This window comes from Neolamprologus brichardi, chromosome 23 (genome assembly GCF_056152115.1).
Source record: "Neolamprologus brichardi isolate AB-2024 chromosome 23, ASM5615211v1, whole genome shotgun sequence".
NCBI classification, from domain to species: Eukaryota; Metazoa; Chordata; class Actinopteri; order Cichliformes; family Cichlidae; genus Neolamprologus; species Neolamprologus brichardi.
In genome coordinates, this window is record NC_142125.1 from 334,813 (window position 1) to 358,722 (window position 23,910).

The 23,910-nt window shown below is 43.2% G+C and overlaps 3 protein-coding genes across 4 annotated transcripts in view; all 3 read left to right on the forward strand.

The window, feature by feature from the left end:
• The first annotated feature begins 405 nt into the window (after positions 1–405).
• Positions 406–5,795, forward strand: LOC102784104 (claudin-7-like). Of its 2 annotated transcripts, none has more exons than XM_087835739.1 (6): positions 406–542; positions 1,463–1,579; positions 4,437–4,840; positions 5,024–5,188; positions 5,336–5,408; positions 5,518–5,795. In XM_087835739.1, exons 2-6 carry the CDS (start codon positions 1,566–1,568, stop codon positions 5,681–5,683), a joined length of 822 nt encoding a protein of 273 aa, XP_087691865.1. In that variant the 5' UTR covers positions 406–542; positions 1,463–1,565; the 3' UTR covers positions 5,684–5,795. The 2 variants fall into 2 exon arrangements, with proteins under 2 accessions (XP_087691865.1, XP_087691866.1); XM_087835740.1 differs by having other exon boundaries at positions 4,610–4,840.
• Positions 5,796–12,963: 7,168 nt separating this feature from the next.
• Positions 12,964–14,043, forward strand: LOC102783825 (claudin-7). Its single transcript, XM_006803306.3, has 4 exons — positions 12,964–13,252; positions 13,440–13,604; positions 13,721–13,799; positions 13,880–14,043. Exons 1-4 carry the CDS (start codon positions 13,051–13,053, stop codon positions 14,040–14,042), a joined length of 609 nt encoding a protein of 202 aa, XP_006803369.1. The 5' UTR covers positions 12,964–13,050; the 3' UTR covers position 14,043.
• Positions 14,044–17,496: 3,453 nt separating this feature from the next.
• The window catches only part of p3h2 (prolyl 3-hydroxylase 2), a 47,912-nt gene continuing 41,498 nt past the window's right edge, over positions 17,497–23,910 (forward strand). The window contains exon 1 of the mRNA XM_006803305.3: positions 17,497–18,573. Within this exon, the coding sequence (XP_006803368.2) occupies positions 18,166–18,573 (408 nt within the window). The 5' untranslated portion in view covers positions 17,497–18,165. The remainder of the gene's footprint in view (positions 18,574–23,910) is intronic.

The following is a 23,910-nucleotide window of genomic DNA, read 5'->3' on the forward strand; positions in this document are numbered from 1 at the left end:
CAATACACACATTCAAATACTGTACTTTAGTTTTAAATTTTAAAGCATTACTATTTTCTACTCCAAGGCATTACTTTTGAGATTATTATATATTTTTGAAAATGTAGCATAATGATAATACTAGTTATTGTAAACTTTACAAACCACCGAACAGTATGTAAAGTCAAATTATAAAATTCAAGTAAAGAACAACTGCAGAACAGAATGTCGGTGTAATGAACACACACTTTGACAAAGCGCACTGCTTAGGTAAATGATCTGAGTAGTTGTTCATCACTGAGCAATTTGTTAATATGTGTTTCGAGCCAAATAAATGACAGGGAGAGAGAGAGTGACGTCAGAACACGTCATACTATAACCTCCCGGGAGCGGACGGAGGGGGTCAGTCGTTGGGATGCGCATGCGCAGACAGAGTGCGCGAGCGGCGGGCCTTGACCTTTCGGGGAAAAAACGTCTTTCTCACGGACGGTGACAGCGAAACGGATAAAGTCTTTAGTACCTGCTGGACTGTGAAGCTCTGGATTCTGGGACTGTTGGAAAAGGTAAAACATTTTCACTAAAACCTTTTTACTGTTTTGTTTTTGTTACTCGTCATTGTAGCTTGCTGTTAATGTTGTGCTAACAGTAGCGATTAGCTAGATACGTTAGCCGTTGACGTCAGCGCAATTCAGTATCCGGTATACAGAAACTGTTTTCCTAACAAAACCGCTGTTATAATTAAGTGAAGGTGCTCCCAACTAATTTGAACCTTTGGCTTCTAAAATATGTGGTTCAATTGCGTGCTGCGTACATAACCTAATGTCAGCTAGACCGGAATTAAAATTTAATATATTGTTAAAGTCGCTAAAATGGCGCCTGAAGCCTGTTGTGACGTGAGCTCTGTGTCTGCTGTAGAAACGCTGAAATTCTGTAGATCTGAGCCGTACATTAAATACTCACATGAACCTGCACTTTGAATTCTGTATGAGCTGTTTAAAATACAGCTATGCATAAGTGTTTTGAATGAATAATTAGATTAGATAACTCTTTATTGTCTAATCTAATTATATAGAAATGAATAGAAATGTGACATGAGAAGGTGTGTCTTTGACTGTTCCTGTATAACTTATTTTTGGACTAGTTGACAAGTTATGCTCCGGTCATTTGATGTTTCCAAGATAATGTTCTTTTGTAATATAGTTAAATTTTCTTTGTATATTTCATTTATCCACCATCATACATACAAGCTAAGAAGAGGTCGTTATACTAACAAGAGGTATCAACGCTGGGCCAAAGTTCAGCACGTGGTTAAAGTTTGTAATCCAGCCAGGGTGTAAATATCACTCAGCAGCCAGAGCTGAAGCAGGCAGCATCGACACATAAATCTACCCGGCTTAAATCACAAGAGCACCTCTGACCAAAGAGCTGTAGATTTTTCTTGTTTGCACAAATTAATCCAGATTCACATTAATTGTGTTCACAGCTCCAACAAAATGAGGAAGAGGAGGGGGAGAAGGCGAGGACAAGGAGAAGGAAGCTTAGGATGAGGAGGAAGAGAAGCAGCAGGAGCATCTTTAGGGATCTCTATGATGTCATTGAGGTTTGTTTCATTAATATGGTCCTCTCACAAAGAAAGATGACTTGTTTTAGTTCACCTACTTCCTGTATTAAATAGTGATGTGCAAAATGTTGTGAAAAACCACGGAGCAGCACATATAGTGCATCTGCAGGTAAATGAACATCAAATCTCTAAGACAGACTGAAATCTGTATATTTATCACCCTTATGATAAAACCCATGTCAGCCATTGGTTTAACATTTGCTTTATTGCTGTTGCTATGTGCGGACCATATTAGGATGAGGGATCAGAATCTGGAGTCATACACACTATTGTTTCATTCAGTGTGTATCCATAAGATTCGTACAGCAGATCCAAGTTGTGCCTTGAAAACAGGAAAGTCGTCTGCATAGAGGAGAACTTTAATAGCAGGCTTGTACAAAGTGAGGCTTTGTGCTCACATTTGCTGCAAACACTCTACTTCTTTCACCCTGTTTTGATGCAGAATTCAGTTGAAATCAGGCAAGAACTGGACTTAATTTTTATAATGTGTTCTTGTGAATTGATTGTGTATCGCATATGTTTGATTTGACTTTCTGCAAGACAACAGTCGTCCGCTGGCCAAAAAAAAAGTTTTCCAAATACCTCCATTCTTTTGACTTCTATAGAATTGGGCAAATATTTAACCTGTACAAATGATGGAGGATCCAGACAAACCAGAGGATGGGGGCATGGCTCTGACATAGCCAGGATTTCTTTGTGTTCGCTGGATCAATAAAACCTAAATCCCAAAAATTGTTTATCTTGTGACTTTATAAGTTCATTAAAAAAATTTCATTCGGTACTCTCAGTGCTGGCCTTTAATTTCCAGTGTGACAGATGCATATCAGACCTCTGAAACACAGAAGCTGCTACATTTGAGCAAAGTGATCTGGCCACAAACACTTATTTTCAGACTCAGGGAATCTATGCAAAGTCCTGTGACCATGCAGGGGATTGATGTCAGGATGTTTTAAACTTGAACCAGCTGGACTCAAAGGGTCTGCTGCCACCTGCACCTCAGGACACTCCTGAAGGTCTGCTGACAGTGCACCAAACAGTCAGAGCTTTTCTGACAACTAAGCATGGACCTACACGTTTTTTACTTTCAGGGACACTTGTTGCACACACAGCACACACTGGCTACTGTTGCTGAATGGCACATATTTAACTGCACAGTTACAAACCATCAGCTTCAAACTCTGCATTCCTTATTAAACTGCTCGTATGTGAATCAGTCTTTCATGTATGGAGTAAGGCTGACAAACAGTATTATTATAGTGGGAATAGCGTGTGCTTGGATGAAAGATGACATATTATTCTTCAAGCTGGCATACGCTCTCAACTCGCTGTGAGAATAGAAGGAAGCCTGCTTCTCATCAGACAGTTTCACTGCAGGCTTTTGTGTTGTGCTGAAGCCAATTCAGATACAGATACAAACAAGCGGGTTTCCTGATATTGTCACCAACCATCTGCTCCCTGCAGGCTCATCACGCGACCCCCAGTGACCTTTATTTCCTTGTAAATAAACAATGACCTAAGCAGACTTTAAATAAGTTAATTAATAAATAACCCAAGTGCTAAAGGAAGGATAGACGTGATGTAATTAAGGCAAAGTCAGATGAAATCTGGGACTTGAATTGCAGCAAAATGTTTTGATGAAGCCATATTTCAGGAAAGGGCGGAGCCTGAGCCAATCGAGCAGGCGATGCAGGCGACGTGTTTACAAACACGTATCCTGTGAACCAAATATGCTCAAATAATTTAGTAACTGTCAAAGGAAAAATAAAGAGCTTGTTCACGTCAGCACGAGCCTGCTGCTGTGCATCACAAAGGAAAAGAGTCACAATGAGGATGCTGACATCCAGCGTTTGCTTCAAAGACCTTTAACGGATGTTTGGGAATCACAGCGCTCTGCAAAGACCTTGAGCCATCCTTCATTCCTGTATGTTTGGCTGCCAAAGACCCATTCTTGCAATTTCTTAAAGTGGTCTGGAGCAAAGTTTCTCCCAACTTAGCAAACAAGCAATTTTCAATTGTGCCTCTAAGTTAGTATCGTCTCTTTAAAGAAAACAAATCATTTGTCTGTTTTTAGTTAAATCTATAAAAAATGTCAAAGGAAACACAGTTTGACATCCCCAAAGAGCCATCAGGGGAACACCGGCCAAAATGTCAGCTTGGTGAGGTCTGCCTTAAAAAACAAATGAGGACAAATCACAAACACAGATCAGCAGCATCTGAACGTCACATCCTTACAAAACACGAGAAAGTCCAGCAGCGGCGATCCAGTGATCACAGGCCAGCAGCCTTTTAGTGCAAATACATCTGACAAACCCAAAAAGAGAAACAACACTATTGTCAACGCGACTAATCGGCCAATTCATCTGTGACGGCTCAGAAACTGCGTCCAGCAACCAGACCTGCAGACTGTTCGGCTCAGGGCTGATCATACGTCGCTAACTGTGGTCTACGTAGATCCAACTGGATCTTGTTCTTAAACTGCCCTGATGTGATATCTAGAGTAGAGGCACATGCAGGGTGCACATTAGGTGATCATCATCACAACAATCATGTAGGCTAATATTACATTTCTGCAGATTTATAGGCTCAAAAGTTAAGACAGACATCAGGAGGTGTTTTCCAAAGACCTTTTTTATTATTTGTTTGAAAAAGAAAAAACTTTTATTATTTTCTTTCTGAATTATTTGAAAGACAATAATAAAGAAATCGTGAACTGATTCCCATTTGGCTTATTTTGATCGGAGCCTAAGCAAAGATGTTAAAGTGATGTTAAAGCGCCTCTTCTTTAGAATAGTCGGTGTTTCCAGTCATCACTTAATTAGCCTGATACCACTTCCAGGAAAAAGTTCTTCCCATCAAAGGCTGCGGAAGGAAAAAGGGGGCCTCACCCTTACACTTTAAAAACAGGAGGCAGCGGCGCTCTCGCACAAAGGTCTGAGCAACTGCGAGGGAGGGACTCCTTTAAATCAGCAGCTACTGACTTCAGCTCATCACTGTTCTCCGTCTCACAAGTCTCAGGACTTATTCATCTGCTGGATAACATGGCCGCGTCCGGACTGCAGCTCCTCGGCTTTTTTCTCTCCCTGGTCGGAGTCGCTGCCACTGTTGCCGCCACTGTTATGGTGAGCTGGAAGAAGCTGGTCCAGGGCAAGCACCGCTCCTATGAGGGCTTATGGATGTCCTGCGCTGGTGTCCAAGACAGAATGACCTGTGAAATCTATCAGTCCATCCTGAAAATGCCGAGTAAGTTTGCATCGCACCTACAATCATCTCAAAGCAAGACGCTGCTTTTTGGGTAAATGTAGTTACAGTTACTTCTTTGGAGTTTAGCCACCGAGCCATCAGAGAACAAACCAAATCTCGTTCTCTCACCAGCGTAGTAAAGCTGAGATTTCTGACCGATATTTGTGCTTCTGTTCGCTGCAGCTGAGATTCAGGTTACCAGGGCCGTGCTGCCGGTCAGCCTCCTCCTCTCTGCTCTGGCTGTACTCGTCTCCACAGTGGGGATGAAGTGCACCCACTTCATGGATGGTGCGCCAAAGAGCAAATCCATGATAGCGATGATCGGAGGAATCACTTTCATACTTTCAGGTGTGTCCAAAGCCTGTGCTCAGACTGAAGTACTCTACACCAGTCATGATGAAGTTAGCAGCTGAGAGCATTGCTATTGGTCAGTAGTGAACAGGTGGGTCAGCATCCACGAGTGCTGGAATGATCAAAGATGTTTTCTTTCATTAGGCGTGTTGACCATCATCATCACCTCCTGGTTTGTCAACATGGTTTTCTCTTACAGTGGACACAAGCTGTTTAGGTACTGCCATCAACACACACACACACACACACACACACACACGTGTGCATACACATTGTAAATAAACACGCAGTGGGCTAAATTAATGCTGCTCTGCTCTTTTTGGCAGACCTGAGTTTGGTAGCGCCGTGTTTGTGAGCTGGGTTGGTGGACTCCTCACTGCGGCCGGTGGTGCTTTCCTGAGCTGTCGGAGATGCTGGAGGACAAACCCTCCAGTGTCCACGAGCTCCAGCCACTTTCTTTCTACCAATCACTCCAAGTCCAACTATGTCTAGTTGGAAATGCCACAAGAACCTGAAGAAGGAGCCGGTTTGTGGATTATTTAAAGAATACGTTCATTCACTGAGAGATCTTTGAGATCGGAGTGAGGATTGCTCAGAAGAAACGCCTTTGAATCTGCTTTGTCCTGTGTTTAAATGCCACCACAGCTGGTTTCTCCTGCTGTAAAGATGTCGAGGTTCAAAGTTTAAAGTCTGAAAAAGTCCACAAATCGATAAATATACAAATGAGCATGTCAGGTAGAGTTTCTTCATAATAGCACTGAAGACAAACAGTTTGAAGTGTGGCCACATGTAAAGTGGAGACAGCGTAGTTTCCGATACTTTTCCGATATATGGATTTGTTTGTGTGTGTTTTATTATTTGTGTCTGTGATGCTTCCCCTGATCAGATAACATTTTGTATCAACATTTTGTATATTTTGAGAAGAAAAATAAAATAATTTTGTTTTTTATAGTCTGTGTTTTCCTGTTTTTGATTAGCAACACGGGCTAACTTTCTGCAGAGCACCTGACAGGTTGATGGTTCATGAAATCAACAAATCAGAAGCAAGTGAGCAGAACTGAAAGACAGAAACACGTGCAGTCAAACATCTACCATAGGAAACATTAATGCAGTTAAATCATCTATAGAAACTCACAAAGACAAAAATACATCATTTGATAGATAATAACCAAGATTCTTATTATTATTATTATTAACTGATAAAGCTCAGATCATTAAAACACATTTTTAAACATCATCCTAATGTGAAGCTGTGTTACTCTGGCGAGGTGATGTGGCTGGTCGGTCCCGTTCCCACAGCACCAAAGCATCGTTCACTGTGGATGTCTGCTGTCAGTCTGTGACGCCATAATGTGAGCACAAAACTGCAAAAACATTCATAAGACTCGTTTACTGTAACCAGGCGGTACTTATCTCAAGCGCCGCCGTGTACGAGTAATGACGTCATACTTTCCTTCCTTTCACAGATGCTGTCATTAAGCCCATTACTCCAGACCATTAGGACCATATCCAAGGTCGCTCTCAGAGAAACCTGTTGCATTACATTCAGTCAGCATTTAGTGGGTCACCCGTTTGAGATAAGCACGGCCATTGTTTAGAAAGGAAGTGATAACTGATGAGATTTGACTATAAGCTGCATTTTCAGGAGGCAAAAACACAAAAACAGAAGCTGTTTACCGACTTTGGTTCATGTTCATGTCATGAGACTGGGCTGCGGTCCGAGTGTGATGGCTACGCGAATCGTTCGATTAAATAATTAGAGTGAGAACATTAACACAGGTGAGAGTTCGTTTGCTTCTGAGTCACAGTGGGGAGAAATTAGCTCAGTCTTCACTCGAAACATAACAAAAAGCGGATGTGGACGTGAGTGGATGCAGTCTGGGAGCGACTGTGCTGATTGTGACAAAGCAAAATGGGATAAAACAGTTAATGGATATTTGATCTGTGCTCGTTTGTTCATGTCTAACTCGACTGCTGAGAACAACAATCACATAAATAGTTTTATACTATAGAGAATCCAGCACTGGACAGCTTGCTGCTACTTGTCGTTGCTCCATAAATAAATAAATGTCCTCCACCCAAATTTCACTACAGGAAGTAATCCAGTGAAACTGGCCTTGTTCAACAGCAGAGCTAACTGATCATGTGACTAATTCTGTGGCCACTTCAGAGGTGCCACCTTGTTGGATTTGTATTGTGCAGCATTCCTGTTTCACAACTGCACTGTGGCGAGGTGTGGTTTGTGGCTCAGCTGCAGGGAGGGGTGGAGCAGCGGGTTTGGGTGTGGCCCCCACAGATGACCCTCCATCATTCCTTTCCTATTTGAGTAGCTGCTGGGGCCCAGAGGAGGGTGGAGAGCAGGGCGGAGCTGTGTGCTGGGCACCGTAAACAAACACTCACAAATCCTGCAGAGCGGCGTGTCAGTGTTTGTGATTAACGAGGCTGAGTCATCATAGATAATTACATCTGATCTACCTGATGAATCATTACGTAAACGTGTCTTTTTTATTGTAAAGAGCGTTCTCTGATCGAGGAACACTTTAGTAATTATGTATCGAGATTCTTCATTTGTAAGAACCCAGAGATTCTTAAATAAGGGACGTGTGTGTGTGTAGGTTAGACATAGAAGCTGCTGTGGTGAAGGACCTTCATGTACATCTGCTATACACAGTTTCACTTAGCTTCAGTAGTTTTATTGTAATTATTTGTTTTCAAACAAGTATTTAATAGTGGGAAAAGTGGATCTTTGGGCCAGTTGTGTCCCTGCCCAGAGTGGGACCCCCACACTTGTAAACCCATGAGTTTCAGTTTCTTAATGAGTCTTTTAAACCCAGCAAACCCTTTCAGATATTCAGAAACCTCCAGCTGCTCCTACAGGTCACTGCAGGTGTGCTGTGTCTGTGCAGAGGGGTTATTAGGGCAACATGTGGATGCTGATGGTGTGATAAAAGGTTTCAGGCTCTGATGATCACTGATGTTTACATGCTCACACCAACATTTGTTTTTCCAGCTGTGTCATGTACATATCACATATATGCACAACCAGTGTGTGGCAGCTTATATGACTGGTGCTCCTCAACACTTACTGGCATGTCTACAGCTGGTTATTTAAATTCATTGGACTGAATGTCAGAAAGACAAACATCTGTCTATGAAGTGAAAACTAAACTGTGGAACTGAGAAACTCATCTGATCAGACAGGAGAGATGGAGCTCCTCGATATTTCCTGCTGAGGATCCAGGAACAAAGAATTTAACTTTCGTGTGATTTTCTTCCTGTTTACCACCCAAACACACCAGATGTCAGTGGTCAGCCCAGGATGTCGTCTGTTAAAACCAAAATCAAATTTCCATTACAGAGGACAGAAATGTCCTTGTTCTCAGGAGGATATTCTCTTCAGCTGCAGGTGGGTGAGCTCTGTGGTTGTAGCGCCATCTACTGATGCAATCCATGCATAAATTCATCCACACATAAGGACGAACTTTGCTTCTGGCTGCTTAAAGGCAATTGAAACATGTTCCAATAATGTATAAATATCAACCAAACAGACACATCGAAAGTGTCCACACACACACACACACACACACACACACACACACACACACACACACACACACACACACACACACAACAAAGCTCATCTGCACGGCCACCTGTGAAATACAGGACTGTTCCCTTTAAAAAGTTATTGTTTTCAAAAGCTTTTGGTGCCACATCCTGCCCAAACGGCTTCCTGCTTCACACTGGGAACGTTTTGTTGAAGCTCTTTTTTTTCTACTTTTGCTTATTTATTATTTGTTGATCCTTGTTTTTGCTGTTTTATTCATTCATAAAAACTTTTTCATTATTGAAATGTTTTGCTTTTCATTTCCATGTCTCTTTGTTTCCCTTCTTTTTTGAGATCTGCATGACTTTTATTCATAATAAGCAGGCTTATTATAAGCAATCTGAATATCCACACACAGTGAATTCTTTGCCTGAGAAGTGCATCACAGTCAGGGCAGACGTGGGCCAGACGTCCCAGCTGTCATGGACGGACTGAATCAAGCCTGGAATGAAATCTTTGTTTCACTTTGTCATTTTTTTATTTTATAAATGTCATAACCTACTCAACCAAGGTGATGTAATTTTAGTGTTACAGTTTGATCAACACAAATACCAGTAAGTTCTTACACTCTGTTACCAGGATTATTAGCCTGGTCTCAAATATCTATTTTAGACCCTACAGGTTAAGGATATAAACATTGTCATGTAAAGACTTTATTGTAAATATTTCACGTGTTTAAAAAACAAAAAAAGAATTCATATGCATTAAAAACGTGTTTAAAATCACAATAAATAGAAGTCAATCATAATTTAAGTGTTCACGGAGTTAAAAGTTACAAGAAAACCAAAGGTTTGTTATCTAATGTGAAACAAGGAAAACTTTGTATTTGCTGCGAGTTGTTTTATAAGTTCGTTTTGGGTTGTCAGTCTTGCATTTTATCCCATTGGGTTAGGATTAAGATTAGGATAAGAAGAAAAAACACTAACTAAGCTAGTGAGAGTCGGCAGCTGCACGTTACCGGAGGAGGTTGTATATCAGAGCTAACGGGAGAATAGTCAAAAACAACAGCCGTGGAAGCAGAGTCTACCGGCGATCAAGAGTTGGGAGTTCGCCTTGTAATCGGAAGGTTGCCGGTTCGAGCCCCGGCTCCGACAGTCTCGGTCGTTGTGTCCTTGGGAAAGACACTTCACCCGTTGCCTACTGGTGGTGGTCAGAGGGCCCGGTGGCGCCAGTGTCCGGCAGCCTCGCCTCTGTCAGTGCGCCCCAGGGTGGCTGTGGCTACAATGTAGCTGCCATCACCAGTGTGTGAATGTGTGGATGACTGGATGTGTAAAAGCGCTTTGGGGTCCTTAGGGACGAGTAAAGCGCTATACAAATACAGGCCATTTACCTTCCTGTTATGCACTGTGTTACCCTGTGATGAGTGAGTACTGAATGTAGTATTGAGCTTAAACAGAATGTAGAAGTACTTAAAATGTATGATGTTAATCGCGAGTTAGCATGTTAGCATTTTAGAGCCAGTAATAGCTATGTATGCGGAGTAGTAAGCTACAGATTACTCTATGGAACTAAATAGTAATCTGTAACGCACAGTGGACCGAGAGGAATTCTCTGGACCCTTCTGCTGTGGATAGGATTTCCGTGGGTTTGTCCCAGTGTACTCAGCAGCCGGGTATGCCGCTAATTCCGACCACGTTGCCGAGTGGAGGCCGCACGGTCACAAAGGGAGCCCGCCCCTCAGCTTAGCCCAAAGTGAGTAGACCTGAGCACGTGCGTTTCTTTTTTCTGCTTGTTTAACACGTGAAGCGGCCGTTTGTGTGTTTTCTGGCCCAACGAGCCCGAGCAATGACCAGGCCTGCAACGGTTTCAGTACATGAGCTCGCAAAGGTTACAAATTTGAATTGAACGATCGTGGCTCAAGAGTTGGGAGTTCGCCTTGTAATCGGAAGGTTGCCGGTTCGAGCCCCAGCTCGGACAGTCTCGGTCGTTGTGTCCTTGGGCGAGACACTTCACCTACCGCCTACTGGTGTTGGCCAGAAGGGCCGATGGCGCGATATGGCAGCCTCGCTTCTGTCAGTCTGCCCCAGGGCAGCTGTGGCAGTGAATGGGTGGATGACTGGAAGTGTAAAAGCGCTTTGGGGTCCCTAGGCGGGACTAGTAAAAGCGCTATACAAATACAGGCCATTTACCATTTTACCATTTAACTTAAAGGGAGTATTTTGGATAAATGTGTTTTCTAAAACATTGACTGTGAGTGTGAAGAGAAAACATCCAATTGAATTGTAAGGAAATTTTTATTTAAATCATACGTTATTTTGACTAAATGTTACATCTTGAATTTAAAGTTTTGTGTTGTGTCATAATTATTATTTACAGAGTTTATAAGTGGTAACAGTTACTACAAAGTAACAACGGGTTAACATGTTAGATAAATTCATGATTCTTGGTGAAGATTAAACAGAACTCATTTTATTTTCACTAAGTGGAGGCACCGCCAATATTAAGACTTCTACAAAGGTTAAAACTGGTCAATTATTGTTTCTGCTCTTTACCAGTAAAATTAAGTAACGTACCCAGGGCTCCGCTCGTAGTACTATCATCACCTTAACCGAGAGTTAATCCTGAGCTACGTGAGTTGGGTGCTACATTAGATTATTCACAGTGATGATGGAGCGCCCTGATGGAGCGCCCTGATGATCTGGTTTGACCTCTGAGTCCTGTGTACTTCATCATAGTGGAGGGTGTGTCTGCGTACAGGATCGTTAGCACGGAGACAGATTTTGAAAGATGGTGAAAACAATGAAATCTCCAGCTTGATGCTCCAAGCAAAACTCGACTGACTCCAGTGTGGAGTTAAAGAAAGGTTCAAAAGTGTCAAACTGTGCCGACCGTTGTGTCGAGTTCTTGGTGCAATAATTTGTTAAAAATAAGTCATTTAAAAAGTCATGTGGCACAAAAACATCTTTCCTGCTGCTGTCACCAACTTCTGCCTGCAGGCAACAACAAAACAAACTTCCTTGGAAATAAGATTTGACTCAAGCAGACTAAGCAAGTCAAACTTAACAATGCTGGAAAGAAAAACAGAATAATAAATGAGTTAAGTGGCACATTCAGATGGAATCTGTAACTTTAATTGCTGCAAAATGTTTGTGCTTATTTCAGGAAAGGCTGGACCCTGATCCAATCTAACAGGCACTGCAAATGTTAACAAACAGGCATCTTGTGAACCAAATATGGTCAGATAATTTGGCAACGGCTGAAGTAAATGAAGCGTTTGTTCACGTAAGCGCGAGCTCGCTGCGTTAAATGGAGGAAAGGAATGACAATGAGGACGCTGACGTTCAGATGTTTGGTTCAAAGATCATCTTTAATGGATCTCGTGGGTCTCAGAACGTACAGTACTGTGCATTGTAAATTGTGCTTGTGCAGTAGTTTATCAGTTGAAGCATGCAGCACAGAAGTTACAGATTCAACAAATGTTTGCATGTGTAAGATGTGCTGCCTTACAGTAACTCTGCTTATTTTCTTCATTCACTGTAAAATTATACTTACAAATGTCGATCTCAGCACAGTTTGAATCATGCAAAGCTTAAAGTTTAAAGTATGTTTTGTATCGTACATCAACCCAAAGATGCATCCAATAATTACACATTAAAACCCGTTAATAACTCTGCTGTGACTGTGTACCTGTAATGACAGTTGTTTTCATGACTAATCGGGTCGTTGTTGTGTGATGGGCTCACAGTTTAGTTCCCTGCACCCTGTTGCAGGCTCGTAGGTGCAGGTTAAATGCACGAGGCCTGCGCCACACCTGAAGCACATTTTTGATGCAAAGTGAAACCGTGCAGAAAAATCAGATTTGCACCGATCTTGAAATCTTGTGTCTGTGCACTTTGAGACCCAGTTTGATCTTCAGGCCAGATTTGCAGAAACATTAAATGCTAAATATTAAACTTCTACTCATGGAGGTCATCAGGAGGACTCGTCCAAAGAAGAGGAATCTTTTTCGTATTTGTTCAAACATGTTGTGTCTTTCCTTAGCATGTCAGTGTAATCTATGTTATCATCATTAGTTAATTAGCAAGATAAGACTTCCTGGAACATTTTCTTCCCATCAACGGCTGCAGGAGGAAAACGGGATCTAGAGCGTGACGCATCTTGGACTTTAAAAACAGGAGGCAGCAGCGCTCACGCATAACCGAGCAACTACGACTACTGACTCCAGCGGCACTCATCAGCATTTCAGATCATTTGGACATTCCCAAAGACGCTTCAGGACTCGTCGATTAAGTTAACTCCTCTGCTGGATAAGATGGCCGCATCTGGATTACAGCTGCTTGGATTTTTTCTCTCCCTGGTCGGAGTCGGTGCGACTGCTGCCGCCACTGTTATGGTGGACTGGAAGAAGCTGGTCCAGGGCAAGCACCGCTCCTATGAGGGCTTATGGATGTCCTGTGGTGGCGTCCAAGACAGAGCCACCTGTGAAATTTACCACTCCTTTATCAAACTGCCAGGTAGGTTTGATTGCACCCCAGCTTACAACAAGGGCTGTAATTAGTCAGAAATGTCTCAAAGTAAAAATGTTTGTGTGGAATTACTTCCAGCTTTTTGTTGAGCTTTTACAAGCAAAAATGTTCTAAAACTGATATTTAATCTACATTTACAGTTTAGCAAACGTTCCCATATTTGTGCTTCCTGTAGATGAGATTCAAGCAACCAGGATAGCGCTGCCACTCAGCCTCTTCCTCTCTGCTCTGGCAATGCTCGTCTCCACAGTGGGGATGAAGTGCACCCACTTCATGGACGGTGCCTCGCAGAGCAAATCTGTGACAGCGATGATCGGGGGAATCATGTTCATGCTCTCAGGTGCGTTCAGATCTAAACCAAAATTAAATGAGTGGAGAGACTAATGTGTTCACAACAATGTGCTGTTAAAATGTCAGCTGCAGTGTTGGACGATATCATGTGCTGTCTGTGATTAGGTTTATTGACCATCATCATCACCTCCTGGTTTGTCAAAGTTGTTCTTCAGAACTTTTATCACTCGCCTCCTCTAATCAGGTACAGCTGACACACATCGTCACATAAACTCTGTGAGCAAACATGCAGCGCGCTGAGTGTTTATTTGCTCTCTCCGGCAGGTCTGAGTTTGGTAACGCCGTGTTTGTGAGCTGGGCCGGTGGACTCCTCACTCTGACTGGAGGTGCTTTCCTGAGCTGTCGGAGATGCGCGGCCATGTCCTCCGTGTCCATAAGCTCCAGCCGTCTGCTTCCCACCAGTGATCCGAAGTCCAACTACGTCTAGTTGAAAGCAAAGAAGAAGAAAAAACTTTCACTGAATAATGAGGTCACATCAGGGTCGGTCGTGTTGTTTCCCACAGTAAAGATGTGAAGGTTCAACACTGAAATTTCTTCTGTAATTACAGGTTTATGTTTGTGACCCTGTCGTCCTCCTGCACACGTATAAAATCATCACGTTTATAATAAGCTTTGCTTTCATAACTTAAAGTGTGGCCATGAAGTGCAGCACTTTCTGTTGTACTTTGGAGATCTGTTTGTGTCTAAAGTGTGTGATTCATTTTGTAACTTGTCAGTTTTTTTATTGTTTGCATAATTAAATAAATTTGTTTTGTTTTTGTTTTTTTTCTCGTCTGGGTTTTCCTGTGTTTGATCCATGATATTTAAATGATATTTAAATGACATTTAAAGCTTGAACATTTTAGAAAGGCGCCTTTGTGAAAAGAAACTTTATATGAAGTTATTTAAGTTTGTTATTTATTATTAGACAAAAACAACAAAAACCCACAACCATGAAGCCACTGCAAGACTGTATTTTTAATGGAGGGAGAATCTGGAGGTTGTGCTCTACGTGCAACAATACAAAAGCATCATTTATCAGCTGCACACTCTTCAGTAGTCTCGCGAGCGTCATCCTCCACGCTGTTGCATGCTGGGGCAGCAGGTTAAGTGTCGCAGGTGGCAACAAACTCAAACTGATTTGCACGGCCAGGAATGCTGAGGTGGTGTCAGAGAGGCGGATGTTGTCCAGGATAAGGACAATGCTAGACAATACATCCAACCCACTCCATGACACGCTGGCCAATCACAGGAGCACGCTCAGCGAGAGACTGAGATTATCCAAATGCACCACAGAGCAACACAGGAAATGATTCCTGCCCGTCTGGCTCTACAGCTCCTCCATCTAATGAACAGTCACACTGCAGCAGTCGTGCACACCCGTCATCATGCACATCCTTCACCGTGCACACCCTTCATCGTGCACACCCTCTGCAGAGAAAATAAGAAGCTTTACAGTTTGGTAAGAGGGCGCCTCAATTTCCACCATATAAACCGAACTTGTGTTATTTGCAGGGATATTTGTAATTGTTTTGTTACATTTTGTAACTTTGTAATATTTGTCATTATTGATTCTGTCAGTCGCTGTTCTTACTGTCTGGGAGCAACTGTGGTCGCATAATTTAACATATTATTTCCAGTTTTCAGTAATACTCTGCTTGCTAACCACAGCTGTAAAATAAACACAGTGCCATAAGTTTAACATCTGTTCAGACTTTGCTTTAACACACAAACTGCATTTGGTTGAATATAAAAGTCCATAAGAGTTTGTTGTTTGCTGTATCCAGGCATCAGTTATCTTAAACGCCACAGTGTACACGAGCGTGTTCTCTCCAGTGTATTCGTTTCCTTCCTTTCATACATGTCATTAAATCCATTACTGTACACAGAAGCGTTGACTCTGCTCTCAGACAAGACAAATTATGGAACGACAGTAAGAAACCTGCTTCTGTTCAGTCTGCATTTCACAGTCATTAGTGTGTAAAACCAACCATTTAAGATAAGTGTGGGCAAATATACAAGAGGACGGTCGAAGGATGAATACATGCTTTGATTTGATCGTTTGCTCTCGGAGAGAAGAGTGAAATTGATTATTACACATTTGCTCCATTAGTGAGTTTCTAATTTGTGGAAACAAATGATCTCCTCACTGGAAACATAACACGACGCAGGTGTGGATTTAAGTGGATTTAAGTGGATTTAAGTGGATGCAGACTCTGAGGGAGTGGCCGTGTGCCGCACAGATTCCTTCCTGAACTGTCAGCAAAACAATAACAGAAAGAAAGCAGTCGTCACATCTAATCACTGCCCTGATTCTCTGTGGCTGAAATTTAACGAGGTGCTGAAAACACTTTGGTTCGTAGCAGCACGATACCATCGCACAGCTGCTGTACAGCCATGATGCAAATGACTGCATCCTGGAAGATGATCAGGAAGAGGAGTACAGCAGTCTGGTGAGGAACTTCCTCACATGGAGTTTCTCACTCACTATGTGTTAACAGACCTCTCTGCATTGAATCATATCTGTTATTAATCTGTCTCTCTTCCACAGCATGTCTTTATCCTGTCTTCCTTCTCTCACCCCAACCAATCACAGCAGATGGCCCCGCCCCTCCCTGAGCCTGGTTCTGCTGGAGGTTTCTTCCTGTTAAAAGGGAGTTTTTCCTTCCCACTGTCGCCAAAGTGCTGCTCATAGGGGGTCATATGATTGTTGGGTTTTTCTCTGTATCTATGAAGCGCCTTGAGGCGACTTTTGTTGTGATTTGGCGCTGTATAAATAAAACTGAATTGAATTGAGTCACACAAACCTGCAGCTCAACACCTCAAAGACCAACGAACTGGTTGTGGACTCCAGGAGGTCCAGAGCGGGCGGGGCCCTCTGCGGCCAACAGCTTTAAACGCTGCCACCGCCAGCATAAACTGCCATTAGCCTCTTAAGTAATAGTTGATGCTCTTGCTTTGTGACTTTCACAGCAGGCAGTGCAGAGCTGCTATTGGACAACGTTTGTGTAAACAATGGTTATTAGCAGGACATCGCTGCCATGAAATAAACAAGAGTGAGGTGCAGGTGCAGTATATGCTTACTGACATCTACATTATTTCTTCCATTGAAATAATTGACTTACTTTCAAAGATCAATATTAGAATATTGTTTTCACAGCATATAAAAATGCATACAGCTCTAGTTTAGCTCGTTGGTGTGTCTAAAACTTGTACGGTGGTGTGTTACATTCACTGGGCTCTTCATACCAGTGGTTCTTCATGATGAGTGATCGGTGTAAATCTGCTTGGTTTGACTGCCACCTAGTGGTGCAATCCACACACAGCGGCTTAATTAAATTAATTAATCACATATTTCAGTTTGGCTTAATTGGTAATCAGGTCAATAACAGATGAAATAACATTTAAAAAACAGACTCACAAAAAACTGTCCAACTAAAGACAGTTGGACAGTTTTCTTACAGCTTTTTTTTCGACTCTTCTTTCTAAAATTATATGTTTTATTCACCTTACTTCTCCATTTATTATTTATTAGACTTTTCCCCTATTTTATCGATTCATCACATTTTTATTATCACTGAAATATCTGCTTTGTTTGCTTTTTATTTCTGTCACGTTTGAGTTTGGTTTCTTGCTTCTTTATAATTGACTTGTTTAGAGAGCAGGAATAAAAGCGACGTAAATAAAAGTGACGTATCAAAGAAGTCTATGCACGTGCTTTGACTCGACTTTCATGTCGTTTTGTGGTGTTTTAAATAAAGTGTTTGTACATCGAAAACCTCAAGAGGGAGACAGCGTCCACTGATGTGGGAAAAGCTGTGGGTCTGCGTGTGGTGGGGAGCGAGCGCGTTTTTCTTTTGTTGACAGAGTTTTCTAGTTGTTTCCTGAGCTCGCAGCTGGATTTATTCTTAAACAGCTGAGTTAACACGAGAGTTACTGAAGCTGCCCAAACAGCGTGGAAACCAAGTTTCGTTGACTGGATGAGCTGAAGAGTTTGTTGTTTAGGACAACAACTCCCAGAAAGTTGATTCTGTTCATTTGAAGGAGCGACGGAAACGTTTGTGCAGGCGACACATCCAGTGAACAGAAGCAGCTTTGCTCAGCTGTTTGAAAGTCTCTCGGTTATTTTTGGAAACTCTTTAAGTCTGAAGTCAAATTTCTCCTTTTCAGTGTTTTCAGACTGAAAACATCTTCAGCTCAAATTGTCTAAAACTGGAGATTTTGTTTTTTACCTCAATGAACCCAAACAGTTCAAACGGCGCATTCCTCCTTTAAACGCAGCGTGTTTTCATGTTGAATAAACGGGACCCACGGGACTGCCCGTGCTTCCCCGTGGGGCTGTCTCCCTGTTACGAAAACGAGCTATACGTGTACCCTGGCCATTCATCTCGGAGGGGAGGAGTTAAAGGAGCGAGAGGGGGTCGTAACAAGTGCGTCCTCGGTAAGTAATTATTCCATTTCCGCCTCGCTCGGCTGATCCCTGAGAGGAGCTTGGATGAACTGGAAAAGGAGGCTGAGCTGATTTTCGTGTGCTCTCCGCCTGCAGCTGCTCGCAGCCTGAAGAGAAGAGGATGGATGGAAACTTGTTGATCTTTCTCCCGGTCCTGCTCTCAGCCGTGTCGCCGTCTTCCGCCGGTGTGCTGGAGCCGTACGACGTGTTATACGATAACGCGGTGGAGGCGTTTTACAGTGCCGATTATGAGAGCGTGGTGCGCTACATGGAGGGAGCGCTCAGCAGCCACAGACAGGTCCGGGCCACCAGAGTCCGGTGCCGGCTGAGGTGCCAGGACCAGCATCCGTTAGACGAAAGCTTCTCGGATCTGCGCTTTTTCGACTCGGTGCTGCGGAGAGCGGCGTGTATGAACAAATGCATCGAGGAGAAAGTTGGCACGCAGTCTCTGCACAAAGTCAGCGAGGATGTGGTGCAGGACTTCAACAGGAGGATCCCGTACAACTATCTCCAGCAGGCTTATCAGAAGGTAAGGAGGGGGGGAGCTGCTGGAGCTGAATGAGCGCTATTGTTGCGGACTCGGCGGGGGAAGGTTTGTCTGGCCGGTCTCAGCGCTACCTGCTGCATTCCTCATCAGAAAGTTTCTGCTGCCTGACAACAAGAAGCAGAGAACAGCAGAGTTTTGTTTGTGCCAGTGTTGCGCAATGTACCCCACGTACACGGTGCGTGCAGTGGGTGTGTTATTGTTGACACGTTAATACACGGTCATCAAAGGAAAATGAAAGTATTTAGAAAAACACCATCGCTTTAAGAGTCCAGATACGCTTTATGATCCCCGAGGGGCAGTTTGATACCCCACGAAACACACCCACCCAGAAGACACGGAGCGCAGGAGATCGTTGAGCTGCTGCTCTGCGACAGTTTCACAAAGTGCTTCAATCCATCGTTGTTGTTCAGGCTGAGAGACGCAGACCAGCAAACATTAGAAGACTTGGTAAAACACAAACACGGCCTTTTCATAAACACATTATAGAGTAGATGCTGAGCCTTTGGCATCTGTATTTGCATCACTTTGTAATCAAGTACAAATACTTGGATTTTCCCACCAGCTCAGTTACCTGTAGATCAACCATGCTGGTCATGATAATGCAGCTCTATGCATCTGTAGGCTGACAGTGATGCTCTCATGACCACAGCACTGTGCTGTAACATGAAACTGCTGCTGTCGTGCTGATCTGTGCACTTTGTTTCACAGCAGCGCTTTGCTTTGTTTGCTTTGCGGCTTCTTAGCGTGCACTGTTTTTCAACGTTTGTGGGTTTCCCATCTCTCTCTTCCCACATCCACAGTGTTACAAAGCTGCTTGTTTGTATGAAGGATACACCAAGGTCCACTTGAAGTGAACTAACACATTCAGCCTGTCCTTTGACTTTTTTTCTTTGGACAGCTTCAGGTCTATAAGAGACACGAATGAAGATGACGTCTGCATTATCACAGACTTTCTAAATGGAGCTGAGGCTCATCATTTGGTGAACGCAAAGCAAAGCGTGGGAACAATCTGAGACAGATAAAGCAGGAGAGTTGGGAACAAAGTGTAAAGGTTTATTCAGGCTCCGTGTGCTGCTTTTTGTCCCCAAGGAGGAGCAGGTTTGTGTCGCTGGCAGTCTGTGAATATTTGTGGGTTGTCTGTGCACGGCTTACCAAACTGTAAACACTGCTGGTCGTTCTCATTAAAGGATGTTTAGAGAAAAGTTGGAAAGCCCAGTGTTGGTTTAGTCCAGTCACCGTTCTTAGTTTGTGTGGGAGGGGGGAGAAAAGGTGAGGGAAGCGTCTGCTGGAGTTTTGGATGGATTCAACATGGCTACAGCTGTGACACGACTTCTTCATGTGTCCCTCAGCAGTAACGCGTTAGCTTGGACGCTTTAATCCTGAGTCAACTATCACGCGGCATGTGGTTGTGCCAGTCAAGCTATAAAGTGTAAGAAAGGAAAAACTGGAATAAGATTGTTTCACTGAAGTCAGACGAGGGCAGTTTGTTGTCTGACAGCTGGCACCGTCCTCCCACATGCTGCTGACTGTAGACCAGGTGATGACACACAGCTGCTACTGTGGGAGGAAGTTGATGGTTCGTGTTCGGGCTGCTGCTTCGCTGTGAGGTGGTTTTTGTTCTTTCTCCTGAATCAGCAGAGAAAGACTCAGAGCTGAGCGCTCTTTCCTGTCCAGACGTGACCACAGACTTTACAGACAGATGCTCATCCAGATGTGACATATTTATATATACATATATACAACATAAACATATATATATATATATGTTTCTCAACGTCTGCAAAGAAGGATGTTTTCTCTGTGTTTTGAGAAGACACACACACACACACTTTGCTGTTTTGACATCTTTGTGAGCCCTTTGGAAACACAGCGAGCACCACAGGTGAGGAGGGGCAGAGGGGGGCTGCTCTGTTAAGTGCTCACTGTTATAAAAAAGGCGTGTTGCTGCAGCCTCTGACGCGCCGCTGTCCCACACCCTCCTCCTGACGCTGTGTGGCATCATGTTGCTGTTGGGTGAAAGTCTCCGGCTCGCCCGTCGTTCAGCAAATATTTTATTTTCCTTTTGTGGTTTGTGTACCTTTCTAAAAAAAGATGCACATCACCTGTTTTTGTAAGTATTAAGGGAAACTTGTGTGGCGGTCTTTGTGCGCTCGCTAAACTCTCCCAGCAACAGTTTGTTTTTCATCCACTGTTATTCCAGGAGCTGCTTTGAAAAACTTCTTTTTAACTTCTCAAAAAAGTTTCATGACAAATTTTTCTTTGTTATGACGTTTGGTGGGGCAGCCATCGTTCAGTCCCACACCACACATTTTAAATCTTCAAAGTTCACACCAAATATTGTGTGTGCTCAGGAAGTTTTCTCGTCCACTGTTCACGTCACCATATTCTCCCTGTGCATCTCTGCGGCGCGTCCAGCGCTTCTACTACAATCAGCTTAATAGACCTATATCAGGGTTTCCAGCAGTTCACCAAAAACTCTGATGAGTCCGCAGTGTGAGCCTGAAGGCAGTACGCTGGGAGGGAGGGCCTCAACCACAGGTCACAGAAAATGCCCACAAAGGGCGCTGACGTGCCACTTTTGGATTTGTGTCACACCAAAACAATTGTTGCACTCTAACTTGGCTTCATTGCTTTTGTCAATGAAATTCAAGCTGAAGGATGGTCTTTTTGATAAAATGGAGAAAATCCAGCACACGTGCAAACTTTAAAACAGGACAAGAAGGAGACCACGCTGAAAGCAGAGAAAACCATCTATAATGAAACGACCTCCCATCAGCAAGCGCTGGGTGACAGTGGGATGGAAAAACTCCCTTTCAACAGGAACAAACTTCCCGTGGACCCAGGCTCAGGCAAGGGCGGCCGTCTGCTGTGAGCGGTTCAGGGTGAAGAGAGAAAAACACGACAAAAACACGCTGTGCAGGAGATTATTAATAACTAATGGTTACGTTCAGAGTGATGTATAAACACACGGCGACCAGGTCACCTGATCCAGCCCTGCAGGCTTTAAAAGTAGAGATAGTGTCTGTGTCCTGAACCCAAACTGGGAGCTGGTTCCACAGAAGAGGGAAAGCTGAAGGCTCTGCCTCCCATTCTACTTTTCTGTAGTCGGAAAGGGAAGTGCTGTGATCAGTTAAGCAGGTAAAACATGTTGCATTAAAGTCAGAATAGTGGATGTTCTGGTCCAAAGTGAGCTGCGTCTCCCTTTCTCCATTGTGTACAGGTCCATTATTACTGCTGTGGAGTAGGGCTGCCACGATTAGTCGACTAGTCACGATTACGTCGACTATCAAAATCGTCGACGACTGATTTAATAGTCGACGCGTCGTTTGAAGCTTTGTAAGATCACAAAAGACGCAGGAATAAGTAGTAGGATTTAAGAGTGTAATAACGGACTGAAACAGAAGATGGCAGCACTGCATGTACAAGGATGCCAGCTGCCGTTAAACCCCGAAGAAGAAGAAGCTGTGTCCCAGAATTCATAGCGCAGCCCTGCTCAGTTTCCAACAATGGCGGCAGCTAGTTAGTTTTAATATTACTCTTATTATTCTTTCTGGGTCACAAAATAAACGTTTAACATATTTTCAGGCGAGAATGTAGCTGTGTAAACCTCAAATATCTGCTCAGTTTATCAAGACACCACATATTTTCAAAAGCGCTCCGACGTTTTCGGAGACGTCTGTTACCCACTAGCTCGATAGCTAGCCGGGGGCTAGGCTAACTAGAGCCGTGAGAACACCGGACTCCCGTCAAATCGTCTTCAAACCCACCGCTGTCTTTCACTACTCAGGTTAAACATGATATAGAAGTCACTTAGATAACTTAAAATGTTATTGTTTGGCTTTTTCTTTAGTATTTTATTTGTTCCTGAGTAAATCGGTTTGACTGAGATTAAAGAGATGCTCGAGAATACTCCGGTGTCCTGTTATATTTTAGATAGCAAGGAGTTTATTAAACTCCACCGAAACAATCTGCAAATTTCATTAAAATTTAATAAACTATCATCTTGTCTTTATTTTTAGTTAGCACATACCTGAAACACTTAAAGCTGTAAGCTAATGATAGCTATATAAGAGCAGATGCTGCTGGTGCAATAAGCTGTACTTTTACATCCAATGGATGATGATCTGATTAGTCGACTAATCGCAAAAATAATCGGTGACTAGTCGACTACCAAAATAATCGTTTGTGGCAGCCCTGCTGTGGAGACATTTTCTCCTGCTTTACGTAATTGTCATCTTACTGTAGATCAAGCCGAGACTTTGCAGACCCAGCAGGGCTCGTCTCAGACTGCCCACTGTCATTAGATTGGTCTCGTACAGATTTGGGACAGTGGGATGGTGTAATGACCCTGTTGATGGGAGTCCTCTTTGTTCTAATAATGAACGGGACTGAATGCATGATGGGAAAAATGCAAAGATTTGGCAGGAATCATGTAAATCTGTTCATTCGAGTTTACTCTGAGAGATGAGAACAGAGGGAAAGCAGCTTTCTCACGATTTGTCCGACTGTCCCATTGATCTTTTCTGCTTTGAGGACTTTCCCGTGTCTCCCAGCGTGGTGCTGGAACGTGGCAGCAGGTCAGGACACTCAAGTCTGCTGCTGTTCCTTGGGATAGTTTAAAAATCAAACTCATTCATGAGTACGATGATTTGATTACATCACAGCTGGAAGGTCGTGGTTGCGATACTACTCCACACATCCTGCATGCTTATATAAAACCTCGGGTGTGTTCGTGAATCAGAGAAAAGAAACTGACGAACCTGTGAGACTCAAGCGCCCTGCGAGGTGCTGGGCCGGCGTCTGCTCCTTGTTTTGAGACGTCCACGTTAGTTTGGACTCTAGATCCTGGACAAAGTGATTGTTTGTTAAGAAAGAATGAAAAGATTTTGTATTAAAAGCAGTGAGCTTGAGTCTGAGATGATGGTGTTGTCATCTGCACATAATGAGGGGACACGAGGGTTGAAGCACAGAGATGAGCTCTGCATGTGGCACAGCTACAGCAACAAAAACAGTGCAGCTGCTGCCGAGTCTGATTCGTGTGTTTGTGTCGGCAGCACTCATTCTCATTGACCTGAGAAGTGATGCGAGTGTGGAAGGAAGATGAGAAGATCAATTTAAAGGTCTCATCAAACGGTGCAGCAGCGCCTTGATTTGTTTGTCACTGACACCCAGACTGTTTTTAATTGTGATGTTTAAGAACTGGTCGTGTTGGAGAATTGAAAAGAGGAAACTATGGCTGCTCGATCCGCTGCTGGCAGACGAATTCACATATTTGACTTGGCACAGATTTTTTTCTTATTGTCTGGTTGCACTTTCTGA

Coding starts and splice junctions, on each gene's coding strand:
- LOC102784104 (XM_087835739.1), top strand. Junction 5,189..5,335: donor AATCACTTTCATACTTTCAG/GTGTGTCCAAAG, acceptor TTCTTTCATTAG/GCGTGTTGACCATCATCATC. Junction 5,409..5,517: donor AGTGGACACAAGCTGTTTAG/GTACTGCCATCA, acceptor TCTTTTTGGCAG/ACCTGAGTTTGGTAGCGCCG.
- LOC102783825 (XM_006803306.3), top strand. CDS start 13,051: ATGGCCGCATCTGGATTACAGCTGCTTGGATTTTTTCTCTCCCTGGTC. Junction 13,253..13,439: donor CTCCTTTATCAAACTGCCAG/GTAGGTTTGATT, acceptor TGCTTCCTGTAG/ATGAGATTCAAGCAACCAGG. Junction 13,800..13,879: donor CACTCGCCTCCTCTAATCAG/GTACAGCTGACA, acceptor TCTCTCCGGCAG/GTCTGAGTTTGGTAACGCCG.